Source organism: Euprymna scolopes, chromosome 7 (genome assembly GCF_053919585.1).
Source record: "Euprymna scolopes isolate OS-2025 chromosome 7, ASM5391958v1, whole genome shotgun sequence".
In the NCBI taxonomy this organism is placed as follows: domain Eukaryota; kingdom Metazoa; phylum Mollusca; class Cephalopoda; order Sepiida; family Sepiolidae; genus Euprymna; species Euprymna scolopes.
The window spans coordinates 127,467,974-127,492,973 of NC_136488.1; the positions used below are offsets into that span (position 1 = coordinate 127,467,974).

Sequence of the window (25,000 nt, forward strand, 5' to 3'; positions counted from 1 at the left end):
TTGACCTGACAAACCTCTACACAGAGAAACCTTACGAACGTGTGTAGTAAAAATTCAAGTTCTCTCGAGTTGGCATTCGAGTTCTCTCCAGTGAGTATTCAACGTGTATCTCCTAATGTGGTCAGGGTGATCCACACCAAATTCTTGGTTACTATAATGAAGGTTATGTTTTTCTACTTTGCCTTTCGTGCAAAATCTTAGAGTCAATACTGCTGGATACTTTGATGCTTGTAAAACAGTTGTTAAGCTTTGAAGAGATACAGCGACTAACGGAAGACTATGTGTCTTTCAACAAGACTTTGCACGTTCTTAGAAAGCCATTGGAATCCATGATTGGTGATCAGATATTTTTTTATTATTATTCGACCCCCTCCTCATACACCAAATTAAAATCCCATGGGCTATTAATTGTGTCAGAGCGTTATAATAATCAAAATAAAAACTCACGTGCTTTTTTTTATAATCCTGGGTGCCCGGCGTTGCCCGGGTGCTTGGAGGTGTGTATTGAGCAAAAAAAAAAAAAAAAAAAGTGGTAGTAGTAGGCAGGCAGGCTCAAACTCATGCTGTGAAGGAGAAAAAGAACGTGAAAAACAATGTGACGTCTTTGCTGTTGCATCCATCGCAAAACCGGAAGTAATGAACGTCAAAATTAAGGCTAGTCAACCGAAAAGAGTGGATGACTTTGGAAAATATATGCGAAAAAAGCAATCCCTCCTTGTAGAAAACCGCCTGTTGAGGGTGAAGAAATTGCTGTGGGTCACTCGAGTCATCTAATTTTCGACCCTAAGATATGATATTTCTATAATAAGAAAATCATTGTTTGCATTTTTTTATATCTCTGATAATATTTAATGCCATTATGTAAAGGTAATGTATAGAAGACAGTAGAATGCAGAGATGCAACAGACCGACACAATCTGATGCAAATTAAAACATATAACGGTTAAACAAGCTATGCAGATTCACATTTTATTGACACAATGTATACGTATTTTTTTAACGTCTTACATGTATCTGAAGAAGGGACATTTTCAGAAATATCATACGATCCGGAACTTCCATCAGACCACACTTACGCTAGCAAGAACGCAATACAATGTTAAAAGCATATAGAAAAAAATATAAATTGTATTAATGAAAGGTGAATCTGCATAGATCGTTCCACCGTTCTAGGTCTTTATTTGCTTCAGCCTGCGTTGATCCGTTACACCTCCGCATTGTATTGCTTTCTATAAATGACCTATATATATATATATATATATATATATATATATATATATATATATATAAACGAGACAATGCTTTAAGCAAACTACATTTCATATTTTTGATTAATTAATTAATTAAAACATTTTTTTTTAATTTTTGATTAATTAATTAATCACGTTTTGATACACGGGTTCTCGTTAGATCACCGAAGTTAAGCAACGTTGAGAGTGGTCAGCCCCAGATGGGTGACCAATTTGCGAATTCCAGACGCTGTATGTAGGAGGACGTCGACAAAACCTACTTAACGGTGATATACATGCGACTGGGGACCGCTTGTGAATTTCTTACTCCCATGGAACTTCCTCTTTTAGAAGAAGCCGATTCAACCCAAACAGGATTAGTGCCGTTTTCAATTAATTAATTAATGCTACGTGTAAACGTTTGTTTTTCCTTTGTTATCATAGTCCGGAACCAGAATTACAATTTCCATTTATATAATAAATGGCTTTAATATTTTATGATAATTTCTTTCTCAGGATGCGAACCAGGGACTTTTGGTCAGAATTGCAACAGTACATGTCATTACTGTAAATCCTTCTCGGCGTGTGACCCTGTGACTGGTGAATGCGAATTTGGTTGCGAAGCCGGGTGGACAGGGCCTAACTGCGACACAGGTGAGTATTCAACAATTATTTACGACGCTGGGGAATTAAAGGCCTTAGTGGAGTTTAGTACTCTCAAAAAGCTGTTAATTTATAATGTCTACTTCAACTAGTGATTAACATTAATTTAGATTTCACGTCAAATTACACTAGATGCTGTTGTTGTAATAAAACTCTATTTGTTTCTAGAATCGACGATAGTTATGTATTAATAACTGCCCCCCCCCCCCAAAAAAAAATTGTCATGGTGCCTAAAATGTTTTAACTGTTTTTATCTAATTTAAGGGCGCTAATTCCAGAAATGATGTCATTTTTTTCTGTCACGTCTAGTTTTCCTGCTCTGTAGGAAGCCAATAGCTACAATAAAAACAGGCAAATCGAAGAAACAATATTTTTATGTAACTTTAAGACATGAAATCACACCAAAATATTTCTAATTAAAGCTTGAAATCGTAAAAAAAAGCCAAGTATAGATATAATCATCCATAAATAGACGTTTTACTGATTTTCTAGAATGGGTGGGGGGTGGGGATTCGGCATAATTGCGCTTGATAGACCAACAGTAGTCCGTAAGCATGGTGGCTTCCCAACAACCGTGATAGCAAATTTCCATGTCACCAATGTCTTGATCGAAATACACTCCTTGCTCATTGCTCAAATCAGCCAGATTTTCTGGAAAACAGGCAAGCTGTGAAAAAAATGTAACTTGATGCTTGTATTTGCATCAAGTTGAAGGAGACTTATGAGTAATTTTTTCAGCAAGCTCTTTGCAGTTGGGCGCATTTATTTTCCCAAAGAGAATTTTACTACATTCGTAAACGCCGTCCGGGCACTCAATTCTGCAAGATTCATTAAATTACAGAAATTTACGTCATTCATTAAATTTCGAATCTGCTTTTAATTTCTCTATGGTTAGGCCTGGAAATTTTATGCAAATATATTTAAAACAGTCGCCATCTTTCTCAAGAACCTTCATAAACTGTTTCACGATGCCAAGCTTTATGTGAAGAGGAGGAAACACAATTTTGGAACGCTCCACTAAAGAGGAAGACAGAATATTGAGAGAGAGAGCCAGGAATCAGCTCACTGCGTACAGGCATATCTTTTTATCCAGTGCGCCATTCTTGCCCGGCTATCCCACAAACGCAAGAAGCAAGGAAATTTTGTGTAGTCACTTTTTAACCCGAAGAGAAACACAACCACTTTCAAAACGACACATATGATCAATTGGTGCTGTCTGTATGAAATCTTTTCCAGAACAAATTTGATTTCATCATATTTTTCTTTGAGAGTCGTTGAATGGCATAGAGAAACTGATCCATATAAGTTGCGATTATGAAGAACACATTTTAAACTTCTGTTTATAAAAAGGCGCCAATCTTGAGAATAATACTGTTCGATACCAAGCTGCCGCAGTAGACCGGCAACGTCGTTATACTACGCCGTTTTCCTGAATAGTTTCACGATTGTTTTACTGTTTTGTAAATTATGTATTTTTCTACATTATAGAATGTGAACAAGATTTTTACGGCGAGGATTGTAAATTCACGTGCGGTCATTGTCTCTTCCCGGATAAATGTAACAGAATAAACGGGACATGTGAAGGAGGTTGTCTACCGGGCTACAAAGACAGTACCTGTCAAGGCCAAGGTATTTTCATTTCTGTATCTCCTGTTTACATCAACGCCAACACACACACACACACACACACACACACACACACACACACACACACACACACACACACACACACACACACACACACACACACACACACACACACACACATATATATGCAATATATATATATATACATGCATATATATACATGCATATATATATACATGCATATATATATATATATATGTATATATATATATATATATATATATATATATATATATATATATATATATATATTAGTGTTGGGACGATTTATCGGAATCGAAATTGGAAAAAATTTGGAGGTATCGCAATCGGTATCGGTATCTGAATCGAAAAGATTGATGCGTATTTTCCGATGCCAAAACGATTCTTTTAATTGTCTTTTTTCTTCTTTTTTTTACTTGATTTTGTTTAAAGCAAAATCTTCCATTGCTGGTAATAACGATAAAATAATAAATATTTATTGATTTTAAAATACCAGTAAAACTGAATTCGATAGGTCATCTTCCACAAGTGTATTTTGACGTTTAGGGAAATATCTGTAAATTTAACATGCGCTTTTTTTTTTACGAAAATCGGGGGAAATAACATTCTTATAGTAGTTAAATGATTAGAGATTTATAAAGAATCGGAATTGGTAATTGTATTGGAATTGAGAATTTAGCCCGGAATCGGTAATTGTATCAGAATCGGGGAAAATATTGGAATCGTCCCATCACTAGTATATATATATATATATATATATATATATATATATATATATATATATATATATATATATATAACTACTTCATTTACTCACACAAATTTAATATACGAAAGTATAGATTTATGCGTAAACTTTAAGTATTTACTTCAAAAGTGCTCAATACGTAGGTAGAGCTAGTTAGTAATTTATAAAATATATATGGCGATTAAGCTACACTGAATATTCTGCGTTTCATCCACTGTAGGATTCGTGACGAATCCTACAGTGGATGAAACGCAGAATATTCAGTGTAGCTTAATCGCCATATATATTTTATAAATTACTATATATATATATATATATATATATATATATATATATATATATATATATATATATATATCTTTTCAGCTGTGAAAAAAATATTTTTTGTGACTGCAATATTCTTTTGGAGTCCTGATGACGACATAAAAATGTCAAAACGTTGATCGATCCTCGTAAACTCCTTACAGTGTTTATATAATTCTATCTGATTACATATAAGCTCTACATCAGTATTAAGCATTTGTGAAAAATATTTGTGTTTATTTTATGTTAATAAAATGCTTGAACTTAATCAATTTAAATAAATAAATAAATAAATACATATATATATATATATATATATATATATATATATATACGTTTTATTTTTTATTACCGTATCTTTCTGTTAAAACGCATATTTGCTCTACAACAGTATTGAGCACTTTCTTCAGTTTTTATTAATTACCACTTCCACTATATATATATATATATATATATATATATATATATATATATATATATATATATATATATATATATATATATATTTCCCCCACTCTATATCTGTGCCTAAATCAAAACGTGGATTCCATGAACAAAGCTTCTTTCTTAGAACTGCACGCCTGTGGAACTCTGTTCCGTCTGCCTGCTTCCCACCGGACTACAACTTGGATGTCTTCAAGTCCAATGTTAACAAATTCCTAATGAACCGCCCCCTTAAGTAAACACTTCATCAAATCTCCACACTAACGTAATGTACTTGCAATAACCCTTATCCCTGAGTGGCTTCCGGGCCTTGATAAGTGGTGATCACTGTGTAAAAATATATATATATATATATATAGTCTTGGAAGATTTTATAAAACCATTAAAACTATATAAAAAATGTCCTTCGTTGGAAAATTATTTTGTCAGTAAGTCAATTAATTTTCCTGCATAGCTGAATAATTTTACTCACGTGAACAAACAATAGTACCAATGTTCTTAAAGCCATCATCAGTTGTTTACGATGAAACACTTGTTTCGGGGGATTTAAAAACACAACAGTATATTGAATCATGGCTCTCGAGCAGTATTGATCAAACATCACCTCCTTCAAAATACACCAACAAAAATATTTTGATACTGGATCTTGTTTTTTTCCTCCAGATAAAGTAGGCTAACCAATTCAAGTCATTAAAAAAAAAGTATTTCTAATCTGTGTTATCTGCCCCTTCTCCATTATTTACGACTACTGTTTTTATATAGTGTTTGGTGGAATTTACTTATCACTTCTTTCTTCATTCATATGTACCCATACTATCTCTAAAATTATTAGTTATTGAAAATATATCAGAAATATATAAAAATAAGTATAAAATAAAAAAATAATATAAATATATACATTTTTTACATCGTCCTGTATGCATTTTTCAGATATATACATTTTTTTTAAGATATATTATACACTAACGGGGGCGGGGCTTTGCCCGAGCGTAAAATACGCTTAAATATGATATTTTAATTTGTCCAGATATTATTATAGAGTCATGATTTCAAAAGTAGAAAAAAGTATTTAGGTGCCATCAGCTCGAATCGAAACCGAAACTTTAGCATTCAAAGCCGATGACGTTACCACTGTACCAACATGACACGCATATTAACCGATTAAAAAAAATAAAAATTGAAAATAAATTAAGATGAATGTACAAAATGTTTAACTATTTTTATTTTTCAATTTTGACCTCTTTTTGGCCCTTTAAAACAATTTTAACCGCGACTTTTAGTTTTGGAGAAGATAGAGTTTGAAAATATGGAGATAGACAGACAGACTGGCACAGAGACAGACAGACAGACAGACATATAGCCGTTTATATATTAGATTAATCATGTACTTCTGGATATTTTCTATTAATCTACTTTGGTTTATTTGATATGATTTAAAAGCATCAAAATAGCGAGTAAATGCTTTGTTTAATTGTTTAAATATATTTTTAACACCTTCTTTAATCATTCTTATTACTAAACTATATACGGGGGGGGGGTGAAGCATAAAATCTACCAAATTTAGGGCAACACGAGCTATTCTTAAAATATATATGAGATTATATAACGTATGTTATGACATCCAATCGATTTTGTCTTTTTCTTTCTATGAAACTAGCCTGGGTGCCCGGCGTTTCCCGGGTATTTGGACGTGTGTGTTGACCAAAAAAAAAAAAAAAAAAAAAAAGTGGGAGTAGGCAGGCAGGCTCGAACCTGAACCGCAAAGGAGGAAAACAACGTGAAAAAAAGTGACGTTTTTGCCGTTGCGTCCATCGCAAAACCGGAAGTTGCGAAGGTTTAAATTAAAGCTAGTCAAGCGAAAAGAGAGGATTACTTTCGAAAATATCGGCGAAGAAAGCGACCTTTCCTTGTAGAAAAGTGCCCAGGTGAAGGAATTAATGTTTTTAGCCAATTTTTCGATATTTGTCGTTGAAAGGGTCGAGCTTCAAAACAATACCGATTTCGTGAAAATCTGTCGAAAGTTTTAGGCATAGATGATGATTGCAACGTCTTGTCAGACGAGTGCCACTCCCTCAGACATTTAAAATCCATGAGCCCAAATGCCTGAGGGAGTATCTATACAAAGATGATGCTACAGAGTCTTAGACTTGTACAACAGCTAAGTTTCTCTCTCGGTTCAAAATGTTGAGATCCAGCAACAAGCAAGAGCAAGATAGCCTGCAACAAATTAAACTGCAGACCAGCTTAATGCGGGTACTGGTCTCCCGCTTTGTTTTTTAAATCAGAGATTTGCTTCTCCTAGAAAGGTTGCCTTCACCACGGCTTACGGGAGCCCTCTCCACCCCAATACACACACACACACACACACACACACACACACACACACACACACACACACACACACACACACACACACACACACAAATATACACTGTGCTAGTTGGCCGTTGACCCAGAAAAAGAGTTCATTCGCCCTTTGGCATAGATACATACATACATACATACATTTAAACAGGCAGGTGATATTTTCATAATAGAAGAAGATGTACTGTTTCAACTTTATATACGTAGTAGAAGTAAAATTCATATGATACAACAGTCTTATAGCCTTTTAAGACTCTATGTGAAAATTTTAAATGAGATTTAACGGTAATAAACCTTACGTTTAGAATCCTTATTAAAATTTTGATCAAAATCCATTACTTGATTTTGATTCTAGAAAATGTCCAAAATTCAAGATATTAGTTTAAAGATTCCTTATATGAAATTTAGGGAATCTTGCTTAATTGGTGTCTAATTGTTATGAATCAAATTGAATGTAAATCTGAAATTTCAAATAGTAGATTGTGCTTATATTATAACTCATAAAAATAAAACTCCAAATAAACTAAAATTTAGGAAATATCGATTGATCAACAGTGATTCAATCCCCTCTTTGCCTATATGCATTAAATCAATTTAAACAAAATATAGCCCACATTACCCATCCTTACGCTTAGCGACTTTGTTCCAAAATTTTTAATGATCGATTAATTCGTTTAGTACGAATATATAAACATATAAACATACTTAACTTGATAAATATAGCGATGTGTGTTTGTGTGGGGTTAGCTACGAAACTAATTAACCGATCATTACGAATAATTTACACTAAGTGGATGGGGTCATAATACTGTGACTTCTACCATTTAATAAGTCCCAGTTTTGTATGCAATAAATAGGAATATGTACGGGTTTCTCTTCATAAGAATATGATTAGCTGGTGTAAGTCATAAATACTGACAGGTATAGAAGCTTGGGAAAGACGTCGGCAGATACGTCGAAAGCCTTAAACTTAAGCATATTGTTAGTTACGACCACAAATAATCGTACATTGTCGACTTATTGTATTGTATTACTCGATTACTCTAGCCAAAATCACTCAGGTACTTTAAACGGATATATTTCTTTCAGAGACATATCAATTTTTTACCTCAAAATAAATAAGAAAAACCTACTGCGAGAAAATGTGTAAAATTTAGAGGACTGAAATTATTGCCTTTTGGTTATTAATATTTAATATTGTGTCGAACAGGGTTTCCCAATGGGGTACGTAACGCCCACCAGGGAGTGGGCGGTACGAGATTTCAGGATGGCGATGGCCCAATTTATAGGAGATCCCCGAAATTCTTTGAGGTGGTGGCGGTGAAATACTGAGAGCTTCTAATGTGCCCCTTTTTGGGGAGCTGGATTTTCCTCACATTAAAAATCGACCTTGTTTCTAACTCTGCCCTCGTGGGGATGCAAGTAAATAGAAACATTAGGCGTTTCTGAATCGATTTTCTTTGGGATTCACAATTCATGTGGAAATTGATTGCATCATACTTTCTATTTTTATTGGAAAAATTAATTCAAGAATCAAAACCCTGTAATGTTCACAAAGTTTCTTGAGTGTTTCTTGAATCTGATTTCTGATTCACAATTTCAACAAGTTTTTCTCATTTATGGAATGGGTTCTGGGAATAGAAACTGAATGTTGTGAAACGTGAGGATCTAAGACTTTTTTTCTGTCAAATATGGAACCAAATATTCCAAAATTGATTGCAGATCATGAAAAAGCAATCTACACATTGGTAATTCCTGTGATTATTATTCTGATTTTTATCTTATTAATTATTGTCTTAGCAATGGTATGATATATTAATTGACCAACTTTATTTATAGTTGTTATTGTTTCCATTGCAGTGTAGAATTTTATTGAATAAACTATATGAATGTTCATTTATTTATTTTCAATTTAATTATGTACTACCACTACTACTCACATTATTACATAAGGATGTATGTAGGGGGGAGGTGGTAGTAAGTATTCGAGTGTTTTAGGAGGCTTTTGTTGAAAAAGGTTGCGATAGCAAATACCTATAATATATATATATATATATATATATATATATATATATATATATATAAATAGCCCGTATCATTTTGCATCACCTAATGTGTTCAAGTTTCAATTTCATTAAAATCAGATACAATTAACAAACAAATGAATGAATAACTAAGATGTTTTGTTGAAAAGGATAAAATCGCCATTTGTAATGGTAAATATTCACTGAAAATATATTTTCTCTGCAATTCTCCAGTGATGGTGTTCAGAAATGAAGATAGCAAGATGGCCACCATTGTTCCGGTCTTAGCTGTGTCTGTCGTCGTCCTCATCACAGCATTGTCCGCCATGATTATATATTTCATCTGCCCCAAACCACGATGTCCGACAGTTTCAAGCCCATTCTGTCGACTAGACCAAGTCCAGACAGTAAGTCTTTATTTGTCATTTTCTTATGTTTTTATAACACATTTCATAGACTTTGTAAGTAAGCAGTTCAGTCATTCGCTCTCTTTAATTTGACTTATTTCTTTTTGTTTTCTATTGTTTGAATCGCGATTCCAAAACTATATATGTCTCCTCCTCTCAAAAAATACCTCATGATATACTAATACAAATGTGACTCATTAGATCACACATTGAGTTCGGGTTATATTAAAGCATATAAATGTGATAATACACACACACACACACACACACACACACACACACACACACACACACACACACACACACACACACACACACACACACATATATATAGTTTTTCTTTTTGTAAATACAGAATTATTCTTAATTTTGGATATCTTTCAACCTGAATTAATATATATATATATATATATATATATATATATATATATATATGTGTGTGTGTGTGTGTGTGTGTGTGTGTGTGTGTGTGTTTGTGCGTGTATATATATATATATATATATATGCCGTGTGTATAATATAGTATCACTTTGTTAAATAGTTGTCAACGTTCATTTTTGTCACTCATTCTTATTTCAATTATTTATTTAGCCGCGAAATTTAGAAGAACGAGTCTACGAAAGAATGCAGCGCGGTCGCTACGAACTAAGCAGATCAGACTTAATTTTGACTTCAGAATTATTGGGTCATGGCCACTTTGGACAGGTCACAAAAGGATACGTTAAGAACATTCCTGTTGCAGTTAAATCCCTTAAAGGTAAGATTTCGCGGTTTCGATTCATAAAATATCTTATATTGAAGAGTACGTTTTAGAAGCTTTTTTTCTACTTTCAAACATTCGCATAGCTTTTACATTAATTGCAGTCGTAGCCCTGAAATGTTTCTTATAGAATGATGTTAACATTCTTGTGTAGATTTCTTTTTATGGTCTCATAATGGGTGCGATCCCTTTCAAATGGTATAGTATTATTCTGCTGTGTTTCTGTCACAAATACACGAACAATATCTACAACATACAGTATTTACTGCATTCAGTATATACACGAACAGTGGACTACTAGTCATCAACCTGAATACGATAAGCTGCATGCTATAAGCTGTATTTGCATTGAAAATAATGATAGATTTTACACAGAGTTCTTATTTGGATTTCAGGGCTGCGGGATACGGTTGATTATGTATTGATTTTAAATGAACGCCATTTTCTTTTTTTTTCTTTTCTTCTTCTTCTGCTTTGTAGAAAACGCATCAGAAAAAGACAAACAAGACTTTATGAATGAACTGAACATCCTTAAGAAAGTTGGCTATCACCAAAATGTCGTCTGCCTTGTAGGAGCATGCCACATTCACGGTAAGTGATCCATGTTTTTGTTGTTGTTTTTATACATGGTTTTGAAAGTTATGCACCGATAAAAAGAACTTGAAATAAGCGAAACTTTCTAAAGTGTTTTCTTTTAAATAAGTTACAACTTATCAAGGCTAAAAGCCACTCGACGGTAAGATCGCTTATGACTAGGGCTGTGACAACAGCATATTTTTTTCATTGCTTTGACTCTTGAGTATATATCCGTTAATGTCTTATATGGTTTTATATAGATGTAGTTCTCGGTTGATTAAGGAGTGTCTGTTTCGTATATATACTCGAGAGTCAAAAGAATGAAAAGACTATTCTGTTGTCACAGCCCTATTTATGACCAAGTATTTATTGTCAGTCTGCACCATTTCATGTTGGTCCTGGATATGACCTTAAACTATATCCAGTGGTGAGGCAACAGCTTGTGGGCTTTGGGGAGTGTGGAGCCACCCTTTAATTACCATTGCTCCCAGGTCCGCTCTGACCTGGAGTGGTAGTACCTGTTAGGGTCCCAACTATGGGTTAAATAGAAACCGACTTGAAAACAACAAATATATTCTATTAAAAACTTTTTCTTCAAAATCTTTGGATTCGACATTAAATAACCCGAAAAGGGTTGACATGCCGTAAAACAAAAAACAACAAACCAACCAACCATCATTTTGTGTGCAATTTACTTACCTGGATTTGAAATCTAATTAAAATGATAGACAGAACCGGAAACACCGTTAATATAACTTTAGAAGCATATCCGTTTGAAGGCAGGTAAAATTAATTACCCGATCAGAAAGTTTTATGCCCACTTACGAAAATAAAAATCACGATATTAGAATACTAAATCTTATGTCCGCATTATGATATTATCAAAATCTATTACATGATTCAACTTAATAGCTCTTAATAAAGAAATTGAAATTCCGAGAATCTTGCGTTGTTGATGTGCAATGATGTGGATGAAATTTAATGCTAATTTGAAATATTTTTGATTTCAAATTACAATGTCGGGTTCATAATGTGCCTCTAAAACTCCTTTAAAATACTTCAAAGTTACTGAAATTAATGAAATATGTATTAATTGATGTCTAAATACCTATTGTTAAAATTTCACAAAAATATACATTTTCACGAAAGGCTTCCATCTCCTTTTCGCTCCTTTTGCAGAAAACTAAATTAAACTTAATATAGTCAACACTTTTACGTCTAGTAGCCATTTTTCCAAATTCTGAACGATCGGTTGATTAGTTTAAGAATTAATACCGTACATACCTAACTTTATCTCTCTCTCTGTCTCTCTGTCTCTGTCTGTCTATTTGTATGTCTGTCTGTCGGTCTGTCTGTCTGTCTGTCTGTCTCTCTCTCTCTCTCTCTCTCTTACGTTGATGCAAAAATAATGTCGTTTTTACATATATAGTTATTAAAATTAAACGCCATTACTTTTACATATATAGCTATTAAAACAAACGCCATTATTTTTGCACCATACGTAATATATATATATATATATATATATATATATATATATATATATATATATATATATATAATAAAAGTAACAATATAATAAATTCTAAACACGAACTGATCACTTTCTGCAAACATAAGTCCAAATTTAATTATGGTAATTTTGAAATTACATAGTTATTACTTTAACCTTTCCGATAGATATATAATTTTTCTTTGACATTATCGTTTTTTCTACATACTTTCTTATTACTTTATAACTTAATAATCCATTAATTTAATTCCTTATTTCTTCTTTGCTTGGCCGGTTTTAATCTGCTTCTTCTTCACTGATTTTTTTTCTCTTCTTCACTTACTTTTCTTAATTACATTTTGTCTCGGCAGCCGTGTCAAACGCATATCTTATTTTTCTTTTATTAATATTATTGGATTTTTTTTCCCTTTTCCTTGTACATATTTGTGAATTATTCCGTGGATTTCGGCCTTTTGGATTATTTTGGACCATCTTCCAATTACGTGATTTCCTTGGATTTTACTTGTGCGAATGGAAATTCAATTTACTTCCTTGGATTTATATTTTTGGATTTTACCGTCATTGGATAATTTACCTTTCACCAGATGATCCATTCGCGTGAGGTTACCTTTTTCTTCACTTTTTGTTATCAAGTAAGATCTTTGACTTACTTGCAGTTTCATCAAATACTTTTGTATGCAAAATCCGATCCCGCATTTTGCTAATTCCTACCCTCTGATGAGAAGGAAAGTATTTCTTCGAAACTCCGCGGATTAAGGACTATACACTTATTAAGTATTTCCTTTTCAGATTAAATATGTTTTTAACTCTTTTTCAAAGTGTTTTTAACATGTTTTATTAACTATTTGCTCTTATATATATATATATATATATATATATATATATATATATATATATATATATATATATATATATGACCTGCTTAGGGCAATTTGCACAGGTAAGAGATCACGCCCACTAAATCGGACAATTTCAGGTATAAAATCCTTCAAGTATGTTTTCACAAACAGGCATACATTTCCGATATTAGTATATTATAATAATAAGAATATATTATAATAATAAGAATACGCGTCGTGTATATCTTTTATACATGTGCAAACGACCCTGCAACCTATAATAACACACTCCTTTACCCTCTTTCATCGCACTCTTTAACACGCACTCTCATTATTATATACTTATTCACTATGAAAATACTGTCATCAACCAATCAAAATACACATTCGCCATCTTGGCGAGTATTTTCCCATTAATCATTCCTTTTAAAATTTCTGTCTCAACATTTATCGAGGATAAAACACTAAAGGATCAGAGTTAATAAGATTAATAGATTGACAGTCGAATTATGATGAATATTATGAGAGGATTGACAAATCTTCGCATAACATTTACTCAAAAGAACAGCCGACCAGGAAAATAGCACCGCCCCCACTTTTATGGAATGTTAAGATTAACTGACAAAAATACGGAGGTATGTCTCGTAACTGTTGTTCCACTCTGCTTGTAAGATTATATTTTTGTGATCAATTCCACGAATAAGTATTTTATTAGTTATAAGAAATATGTTTCTGATGTTTTTCGTTTGTGAAATGAAAATGAGTTTTCTTTTTCGCTGACGATTCATTGATTCAGATCTGTAGTCAGATGTAAAAAGACATCTCGCTGCTCAACTCCCTACATAGCGTCCCTCTAGAGTTGGTCCCAAATAGTGTAGCACCTTACGTTCAAGAGACACTGTGGTCTTGTTTGCGGTGAATAAATGTAAGAAAAAAATGTACGTTTGTGTTTTATGTCCGTTCCATGTCTCCTCGCTATTTAGCGCAGATTCATATATCACGATATTATTATCAGAGGTATCATTGTCATTTGTCTATTGCCTAGTTCTTTATTTTCTTATTTTATTTTATTCAATTTTCACCCTAAACAAGGTACAGTACCACTTTGAAGTAGGAGGCTACTATCGGGGACATAAGTTGCATAGATATTATGAAGGGAGTTGAGCAACAATATGTTTATTCACGTTACACTAAAATTCTGCTTGTCAGTATAGTTGAGAAAGCAGAATCCCGGAAAGGAGTTCTAAAGTCTAGCAGTTCTGGGGAAAAAGTATTGGAGTAGAAGACTTTCTTATATCTAGGGATCTCTACTGTGAAGGTGAGGTATTTTGCTGCTTGTCGGGTTTGTCAGGGATATTTACGTGAGGGGATACAAGTGCTTGTAGTTCGTCAGAGCATTTGCCATTAAAATACTTGTAGAACAGGCAAAGGGATGCAGCATTTCGTCGATGGGACAGAAGCTGAAGTCTAGATGACAATTCAGGACCTACCAGTTTGGCGACTCTCTTTTAAACCCTGTTCAGGAGTGAGAGACAAGTAGCAGATGCACCAGCTCAAATGTGACAACAGTACTCCATACATGGGCGAATTGTGGCCTTATAGAAGTACAGGATACTTTCAGGTGTAAGTAACTTTCTAGCACAGTAGAGAGAGCCCACCTTCTCCGCAGCAGATTTGGAAATGCTCTCAATGTATCTACTCAAATTTATGTTCCCTGTGAACGTTAGGCCGAGGAGTTTAAAATAAGAACTTTCAGGTAATGTGTTTTTTGCCATTGCTATCGATGGTAGAGAAGGTTTCTTGTAATTATTGAAACAAGCTTAGTCTTGGCAGTATTGAATGTGAGCATTCATTTTTGTCGCCATTCGACTACAGATTGGAGGTCTACATCTAGTCTCTCTGCCATTTCTTTAGATATGTGTTCATTTGTTTTCCTGTCGTGTCTGTTAGAGTGTGGTGTCGTCAGCATATATACCCATCTCACAGGCAATTTTGTCAGGGAGATCATTTATGAATATTAGGAATAACAGAGGTCCCAGGATATACCCCTGAGGCATTCCCGAATTTGTATCGTATTGTTTAGATATACAACTGTCGAGGACAACCTGGATTTTTCTCTTATCTAAGAAGGATTTAGTTATGTCATGTATTCTTCCAGTGATACCATATGATCTGATTTTCCTGAGAAGACCTTCATGCCATACCCTGTCAAAAGCCTTAGATATATGTAGAGCTACCGCTCTACCCTCCTCTGCTTTGTCCAGTGACTGGTATATACGTTCTGAGATTACAGTTAGGATGTCTACTGTTGAACGGGCTTGTCTAAATTCATATTGTTGATCAGTCAGAAGTTTAGCATCTGTAAGGTGATGGACTTCCTCTAGTCTTTCTGCCATTTCTTTATATATGTGTTCTCGACTGTTTACTATTCTGGACGTTCATCCGACGTTCTAAATGGATGCGCGTTTATTAAATGTTCTGGTCTTGTTTCTCTCGTTATTTTCTGCAGGTATTCTTTACGTCGCTCTCGAGTACGCTATGTACGGCGATCTTCGCAGCTACTTACGGAGGAGTCGCAAAGAAAAAGGCAGTATCTACACGAACAGTGGACTACCAGTCATCAACCTGAATCAATGCATGCTACTCCAGTTGGCCCTCGACGTGGCAACAGGACTGGCTCATTTGGCAGACAGACAGGTGAGCAATATTTCATGACATACACATTCAAATAAATAAATTCGTGTACCTATAAACACACACACACACACACACATTAAATCATTTTTACAGACAACTGTGATGCTAAGAGATTTATTTATATATTTTCTCACCCCCGCCTTTGGCAGAAATATCGTTGATGGAATGCGAAGATATATGGATATTCTTTGTAACTGTTACTCCTCCTTATTTGTCGGATTATATTTTAGTAATAAATTACAAGCACTTAATGATAAGGAATTTTATTTTATGGAAATAACCCCAGATAAGGCATGAAACCATTTTATGTATTGAGCAAAATAAATAAGATGTTTTCAATTCTGCAGTGCTTTTCAATATAGAAATATTGGATCTGTTATATTTATATATACAGTTTATCTGGAAATATATAAATTTCTTATGAATTTCTTTAATAGAGAAGATGAAAAGTTTGGCTGTTCTGTAAAGATGATAATCGACAGAGTTCAAATATAAATATCTTCAATAGTATGGACGTCTGTTAATAGCATATATTTCTTGAATATTTGTTGCATTCTTTCTTGAAGATATACAAGACGACACATAAAAAAAGAAAAGGAGAAAAGGATCGAAGGGCGGAATATTGAATAAACAAGATTTTATGTTATACTTACACACATGCCAGCATAGTCTCTACACACAAAAAATAATCACCGTCTCCATTCGCCACCAGAAAAGTTCGGCTATCATCGACATTTGTCGCTATTGTTCGACAATGCGGAAAAAATATGTCTATAATAACTTCTTGAAGGAAGCCGGAAGTTTTAGCACCGATTTTAGCTTTAAAAAATGATGTCTTATGTTTTCAATTCTTAAAATGATTCGAACAAGGTTCGTGAAGATAGCTTTAGTTGTGAAACTGAATATCCTTTGTTATTGATAAATGACTTTATCTTTTTATTATTATTATTATTATTATTATTATTATTATTATTATTATTATTATTATTATTATTTATTTATTTATTTATTTTTTTTTTTTTAGATCATCCACCGAGATGTTGCAGCCCGGAATATCCTGTTAGGTGAAAACCTTGTAGCCAAAGTTGCCGACTTCGGATTGTCGAAAAATGATGACACCTACGTAAAAGTTTCGAATGTAAGTAAGACAAACGATGACGTAAACTTACAACCTCTACCTGTCGACATTTGATTGGATAAAACGTTCCTAATCTATTACAGATATATAACTCTTACAAGAAATGAACATGATAGGAAATTCTATGGCATGATGTAATTCAATATGGGCGCCAGCATTAGCCACAAGCTTCTGAAATAGTCTGGGAATCGTATCAACTGATTTCACAAGGAAATCTTTAAAAATGCTGTGAACATTTATTGAGGCTAAAACACTCAAAGATTAGAGTTAATAAGCTTTGTTAGATTAATAATAGTCAATAGATTGACATTAGTCAATAGATTGACACTAGTCAATAGATTGAAAATAGTCAATAGATTGACAATAGTCAATAGATTGACACTAGTCAATAGTCTCATGATGAATATTATGAAAGTTCACATATTTACTCAAAAGAATAATCGACCAGGAAAATAACAATTCCATTCCATCTCTCTCTTCTGATTTTGAGAAGGTAGTGTAATGGGGAAACAGTGGTTAATTTTAATGCATCGAAAACCAAGCTTCTCCCCTTTCATCATAATCACTCTGATCCACGCCCCAATTTAAATGAATGGATCTAGTCTTGGAAAGGCTTCGTGTCATGACTAGCTTTTGGGAATGACATTCAATCCTGTCCATACATCGAATCGGTAGATATGATTGCTAGAAAGATGGCCCTGCAATGGAGTACTGTTGCCACATCTGGGCAGGAGCTGCTCGGCACGCCCTATTCTTCCTTGATAGAGTTCAAAACCAGTTTTGAAGCCTAGTGGGTGATGCCATTTTTTTCTTCCTTGCGGCCTCTTTGCCACGAGAGAGACGTCGCAAGCCTGTCTCTGCTCTTTCATGTAAGTCCTGTGTAAGTCCCCGTTTGAACTCGCTAGATTCAGCCACTCTGATGAGTCGTAGACGACGAAACACGTGTCAGTGGATAATTATATTTTTAAAAATAATATATATGCCGCTCCCCATTATTCCCAACTCGCATTTAGGTAAAAATGCACTTTCGTAAATAATTGAATTCATTCAAAACGTATCACAAAAACAAATAACATCTATGTTCATATATATATATAAATATACATACATATTTATATACGAACGTTTGTAAGCAAATATATACTTTTAATGTATATATTCAATAAAATTATTCAAAATTGCCACAATCAATTAAGGTCAATAAAAAAATGGATTTACACTTTCAGTGCATATATAACTTTATTAAGCATTCCAATTCACAGAAGTATTCACTTAAGTTACCATATTATTTTAAGTTTATTATTATTATATTTAATCGTCTTATATTAAATCGTCATATCATAAAGTTTCTTATTATATTGTCTTATACTAAATGGCCCTATTTTACTTGGTTTTGTATTAAGTCGTCTTGTTATGCTAAGTTATTTTACGTTGTCTTTTTCTATTAAGTTGTCCTATTATATTAAGTTATCTTATGAATCTAAATTGTTCTATTGTATTGAATTGTATAGCACTTTTGCAGTTTAAATCCCGTTTTTCCGTGAGTCTCCATCGGCAACGCCCGGTGAACGATGAAACCCACCGGATTATATCGAGTGAGAAAAAAAATAGACATGAACGAGCAGACGACCAAAAATTGGAAGAAGAAAAAAACAAGTAGGAAAGAGGGTAATTTTTACAACCTAACCCAACGTAGTATAAACACCCCAACCTCTCCATGTTAATAACGGCTTTCGGAATAAACAACCTCAACCTCGGAAGCCGTTCTTAACATGGGGATGTTTGGGGTGTTTATTCCGAAAGCCGTTCTTAATATGGGGAGGTTGGGGGTGTTTATACTACGCTGAGTTAGGTCGTAAAAAATACCTTTTGAAAGGCCATAAAAAAGTAGATTATCAATTTTAGGGGTTAAACGATGCTGGGTTACATTGTAAAAATATACCAAAATAACTTTCTATACACAAGCTAATCAAAAATATATTTGTTCATTAGTTAAAAACTTTTATTACAAAAAAGAACAAACAAACAAACGAACAAACAAACAAGCAAACAAAAAAACAGAAACCAAAAACAGTTACCAATAAAAAAAAAATTAAATAAATAAAAGCAGTAAAATTTATGAATTTATAACAGTAGGTTGTTTCTTTTATTTTCTTTCGCTTTTCTATTGATTTCCGTTCGCTCGGTATAATCCGGCGGTTTACAGGGCGTCGCCGAGCGAAACCCACGGAAAAATGGGATTTAAACTGCATAAGTACCAATTGTATTATTATATAAAGTTAATTTGTCTTATTAGATTCAGTTGTCTAGTTACTTTAAGAAACTTGTGTTCGACAAAATTTAGAAACTAAAATGGAAAGATCGGATATAGTAAAACAATGCATTCAAATTAACCTCTCTCATGATGTTCTTTATTCTTACAAGACTTTGATTGATTGAGATTGTCGGACTGACTTCCTCATCTTGGTTGTTATAGACACACTTTCGGCCGTTTTGCCCTCCGGCCTTCGTCAGGTGTTTTGTATCGAACTGGGGAACCGTTTGTTAGGAGTCTCGAATCCAACCCTTTATTATTATTACGGGGGGTACCGTGTTCGGACTCCAGCTAGGCTCTGGGACATAGTTGCTGATTCTTTGTTTTGAATGTTACTTTTTTACTGCCTTCGTTCAGGATTGAACTCAGCACCTTTGGGTAACTGTAAACTTTGATACAACGTCTAGGACCACTCGGCCATATGTCACTAGCTGGAGTCCGAACACGGTACCCCCGTAATAATAATAAAGGGTTGGGTTCGAGACTCCTTACAAACGGTTCCCCAGTTGGATACAAAACACCTGATGAAGGCCGGAGGGCAAAACGGCCGAAACGTTGCGTCTATAACAACCCAGATGAGGAAGCCAGTCCGACAATCTCAATTAATGAAAACACCTCATCTAAAAAATACAGACAATTACTATTACAAGACTTTATTCGAGATAAGCCAACATATTATTTTTTTATGTATTTATTTATTTTTATTATTTTGTAAAATTGGAGGCGAAAATAAGCATAAACATGTGAAATAATGTGCATTACTTATTCCAGTATATTTTTCTTTATTTTCCATAATTTCCCGCATCTCTGACAGACCCGAGTTCCCGTTCGATGGATGGCCATTGAATCTCTTTTCAACAACGTCTACACAGTACAGAGTGATGTGTAAGTAGTATTACTTCTGCAGATTAGTATACCATTTTTACCAATTAGCATATCACAAGTGTAGTATCTGTTCTGATACTAAACTTCACCTTTTCTGACCTCGAACAGTGGAGGAGAAATCCGTCTAGACTTGGGCAATTTAAAAAAAAAATTTTTGTTCCTATACAGAGTACCCCTTTTAGGGAGAGCTAGATTTTCCTCACATTAAAAACCGACCTTGTGTCTAACTCTGCCCTCTTGGGGAGGCAAGTGAATAGGAACAAATATGAATCGACGTAATGAAAGCAGTACCAATTAAAAACAGAACGTCGCGATGCATTGGTTCAGTTTTTCAATTAATCCCCCAGAAAGAAACACATATTCGCATATTCAGTTTAATGCAAATGTAGTTCCAAAAGTAATGTCTCCTATTTTTTTTATTATTATTCCGGTCGAGTGGATCAAATGGAATTGCAAATTACATTATTATGATGAGCGGACTTAATGCATTCATGACCTAAAAGTTTCACTTCTCTGTTGCAGCTACTGACAGTGTGAGACTAAGAAACCAACTCTAACGTGCGCCAGAAGCAGAGATGGGTCATTGAATTTCTCCAGGCAGAAAAAATTACCAAAATAAATAAAAATAACCGATCAACATTTACCGGCGCCTGTTGAAAGTTTGCGAAGCCGATTTCAGTTGATGTCAGCACAGTTGGGAGATGGCTTCGTCGATTCCAGAGTTGCGACATAGATGTGAGTGACAAAGCGCGCTCGGAACTTTTACGACCAAGGCATCAAATGAGGCTGGCAAAAATGTTTTAAGAATGGACGTGACTATGTGAAAAAATGTATTCTGAAGAACAAAATGTCACTCGTTTTAATGGCACCGCTCTCGTCTTCATAGCTCTTAAAAGTTTTAGTTTTTGAATTAGAAAATAAGAGGCCTTACTTTTGGAATAACACTCATACGTAAAGTAGAATAGGGCACACCAGCGCCCTCACCCTCTCTCTTTCTCTCTCTCTCTCTCCCCCTCGCTCTCTCTCTCTCTCTCTTTTGCTCTGAACAAGGTTTTTTTTTTTTTTACTATAATATAAAATTAAAACAGTGTTTCCATTGTTTCAACTATTTACTTGTTCATCTCATCTATGATAAAATTATGAATTACCGTTCTAAACTTTACACAAGATAGCAATTCCAAATTACCGTCGACAGGACATAGTATTTTATTATTAATATCAGTCACAGAAAATTAATTTAAAAAAAAAGTCAAAAAGTCAATTTTGAAATTGGAAAATGTTTTCGATTTTATCCGATTCTGATTAATCGTCTCAACACTATTATTTATATATCGAAGTCTTTTTATATCAAAGTATACTTAATATACTAATATATACAAAATGCTAGTATATATATAAACGACCTCAATATATAGACATTTGCCCACCGCTTTTACAGTGCTCGACCTGCTTGTTTATTTACAAACAGAGAGCTTCGCTAGCAGTATCAGAATTTTGTTGACATTTTCAGGCGAGTCGCCATTTTGAATATACACCTATATTTCTATCAGATTTTAATAATAGTAAAACGTAATTTAAACCCGTAAATTTTATTTCAATAAAACGAGCAAAGACCAAATTTTTATATCATAAAAGCTTTAATAGAGAAATAAACAATTTTATTTATTTTTTCTTCGATTTTTCACTTAACATTTCACGGAATGTCGAACAAAACACTAGTTGAATCTTACGATATATTTTTAAAATGGCAAAATATATAACTTACCTGGTTAATGAGTAAGATATGCTTTATTTTAATCTTCCTGTATGAGAATTTATTCATATTTATGTATTATAATCCATGTATTTTTTAAATGGAAGGATTTTTCCAACACACATCGCGACCACGCGTGGCTTTCAAAGCAACTTGTAACGACACCGGAAGTGAAAAATTATCTCTTACTTATGTACGGAGGCCTATAAGTGTAAAAAAAAAACACTAATTCAGAAACCTTAATAATCTCGATATTGGATTATATTCCTTCAAATTTTCCACTTTTAAAGGTTTTCGGAGGCGCTGAAAACGGAAATAACCATTTATATATACGGCAAACGAAACTAGTAGTTTCCAAGATAAAAAATTTTACAAATAATCACAAAGTGGGGGGCCACTTTTCTATAATGATGTGACGTCAAATGGGCACCCACTTTATGGCCACATTGCAATGAACAGATTTAAGGGAGATAACTTGTCCTTTTTTATTTTTGTGCCTTTACGCTATCGTAAATAAAAAACTGGGAGTTTTCATTTTTTCATTAACACGAATTACGATATGACGCAGATATGCAATGTTATTATTTTTTTTAATATCCTAAAGAAATACCTGAATTTTTTTTTATTATACTATAAATCTGCATTATCCGATTTCGTCTTTTTTTTATATCGAAAAAAAGGAAACCAGGAATTAAATATAAATATATAAACTGATCGACCATTAATTACTGGAACATTCTAAACAAAAATTAAGCTTCCACGTAAAAAAACAAAACAAAAAACACGTGGTTATCGAAAAAAGAAGGATTTAAATTTTGGACTTTACCGGTAAATTTACAGATAAGTGATATTTTTTGTTGTTTTAAATTTGAGTATTTTATTTATTCATGTTTTATCTTCAATTTGTGATATATAAAACGTGTCAAACAAAATTAATTATTAAAATTCTCATAGACATTCCAAAATAGGGGGGGTGAATTTATAAAACAACGTTTGTCTAAAATATTATATTTAGTTTATCGGAAAGAGCATAAAATTTTACATTCACCCTGAAAAAAACGTAACAATTGAACGAATAGGAAAATTTTGATAGATTTTTAAAGTTTAAAAATTGAAAAATATTCATCTCATAAAAATCAATTGATTTCACTACGTAACAAAATGGCTTCCCAGAGCGCACGCACGCACTTTGTAAACAATGTTTTTTAAACAATGAAAAATAATATTTCTATTACTTTTTAAACAACTTAAATAGTTTATTTTGGAAGCATATTCTATAAAGAAAATAAATAACCCACTTTAGAAAGAGAAATTACGAGTTTTCTATATTTTAATCGCAGTTTTCTGTTAGGGGTGTCAAAAATTCCCCCAAAATTCTGATACTGCTAGAGCTTCGCATAACGCTAATTAACAGCGGGTGAAATAATTTTACGACACTGCTCTACCCAAGGAGGGGGAGGGCTTACACCAGATCTTATACAAAGTTTGCAAATCAATTGTCTGAATATATATATCGGTTAATCCTATTTGGTGTTACTCGCTTATGCATAATTTAGAGGGCACTGGTCTACATACTTACACGTTCTAATAACGTTACGCTTTCTGAGCTGACCGTTTTTATTTTGATTGTTTTCAGTTGGTCATTTGGTGTTTTGATGTGGGAAATCGTAACACTTGGCGGCACCCCATTTGCTGGTATCGACACACAGGATTTGGTTAACAGATTGAGAGAAGGATTTCGAATGAAAAGGCCAGTCCAATGCGATGTTGCCTTGTAAGTATGCTTGTTCTTACCCCTCCCCACCACACACTTTTCCGCCTTTCTTCTCTTCCTTAACTTTCCTTTCATTTTTATTTTCACATGCCAACTCTCTTGCTTATATGTTGTAGTTAGTTTCTCCATACACGAAAAAAGTCATATAATACTACCGAAACTTCATAGAGTATGAATTATTTATTGCATAAACTTGTTTTCGTGTTATCTGTATATAATACTAGATGTGACCCGCTGAGTCAGTATTTGTTATATCTATCTATCTATCTATCTATCTATCTATCTATCTATCTATCTATCTATCTATCGATGCTTATCCATTGTTTCTCTGCTATCTACATACTTAGCTATGTTTCAACTAAAAAGAAAACGAGAGAAAAAAAAAAAGACGGAAAGGCAAAAAGATAAAAAAAAAACGTTAATGCTTTTTTCTTCTTTTTAAAAAATTTGTGCATCTTAACGTGTTCCACAAACAGTTTTGTCTTTTTATTCATATTTTTATATATATATATATATATATATATATATATATATATATATATATATATATATATATATATATATATATATATATATTTGATTTTGATTTTGTTTTGTTTCACATTTTTTAAACTAATTCAAATGTACAATTATTAACCTTCATCCTCAATAGTAATATGGCTCTAGAATACATATACCTATTGAGCTTATTATATATCTACAGTACTATGAGCAATTTTCGTTTAAAGTATTAATACATTAAATAAAACTTTGCTCTTTTAGACTTCAGGTCTAATTCTCCCCTCCCCTCTCTCTCTCTCTCTCTCTCTCTCTATCTCTCTCTCTCTCTCTCTCTCTCTCTATATATATATATATATATATATAAATATATATGTATATACATATACATACACAGACATATATATGCATATATATGCATACATATATATACATATATATA

General features: G+C 33.3%; 1 protein-coding gene across 2 annotated transcripts in view; it reads left to right on the top strand.

Moving 5' to 3' along the window:
* The window catches only part of LOC145279937 (uncharacterized), a 147,615-nt gene that overhangs the window by 90,583 nt on the left and 32,032 nt on the right, over positions 1-25,000 (top strand). For both annotated transcript variants that reach the window (XM_080131521.1, XM_080131522.1), the window contains exons 7-15: positions 1,746-1,883; positions 3,381-3,521; positions 9,639-9,811; positions 10,403-10,568; positions 11,052-11,162; positions 16,009-16,196; positions 17,221-17,334; positions 20,463-20,533; positions 23,923-24,060. In XM_080131521.1, the coding sequence (XP_079987647.1) occupies positions 1,746-1,883; positions 3,381-3,521; positions 9,639-9,811; positions 10,403-10,568; positions 11,052-11,162; positions 16,009-16,196; positions 17,221-17,334; positions 20,463-20,533; positions 23,923-24,060 (1,240 nt within the window). The remainder of the gene's footprint in view (positions 1-1,745; positions 1,884-3,380; positions 3,522-9,638; positions 9,812-10,402; positions 10,569-11,051; positions 11,163-16,008; positions 16,197-17,220; positions 17,335-20,462; positions 20,534-23,922; positions 24,061-25,000) is intronic.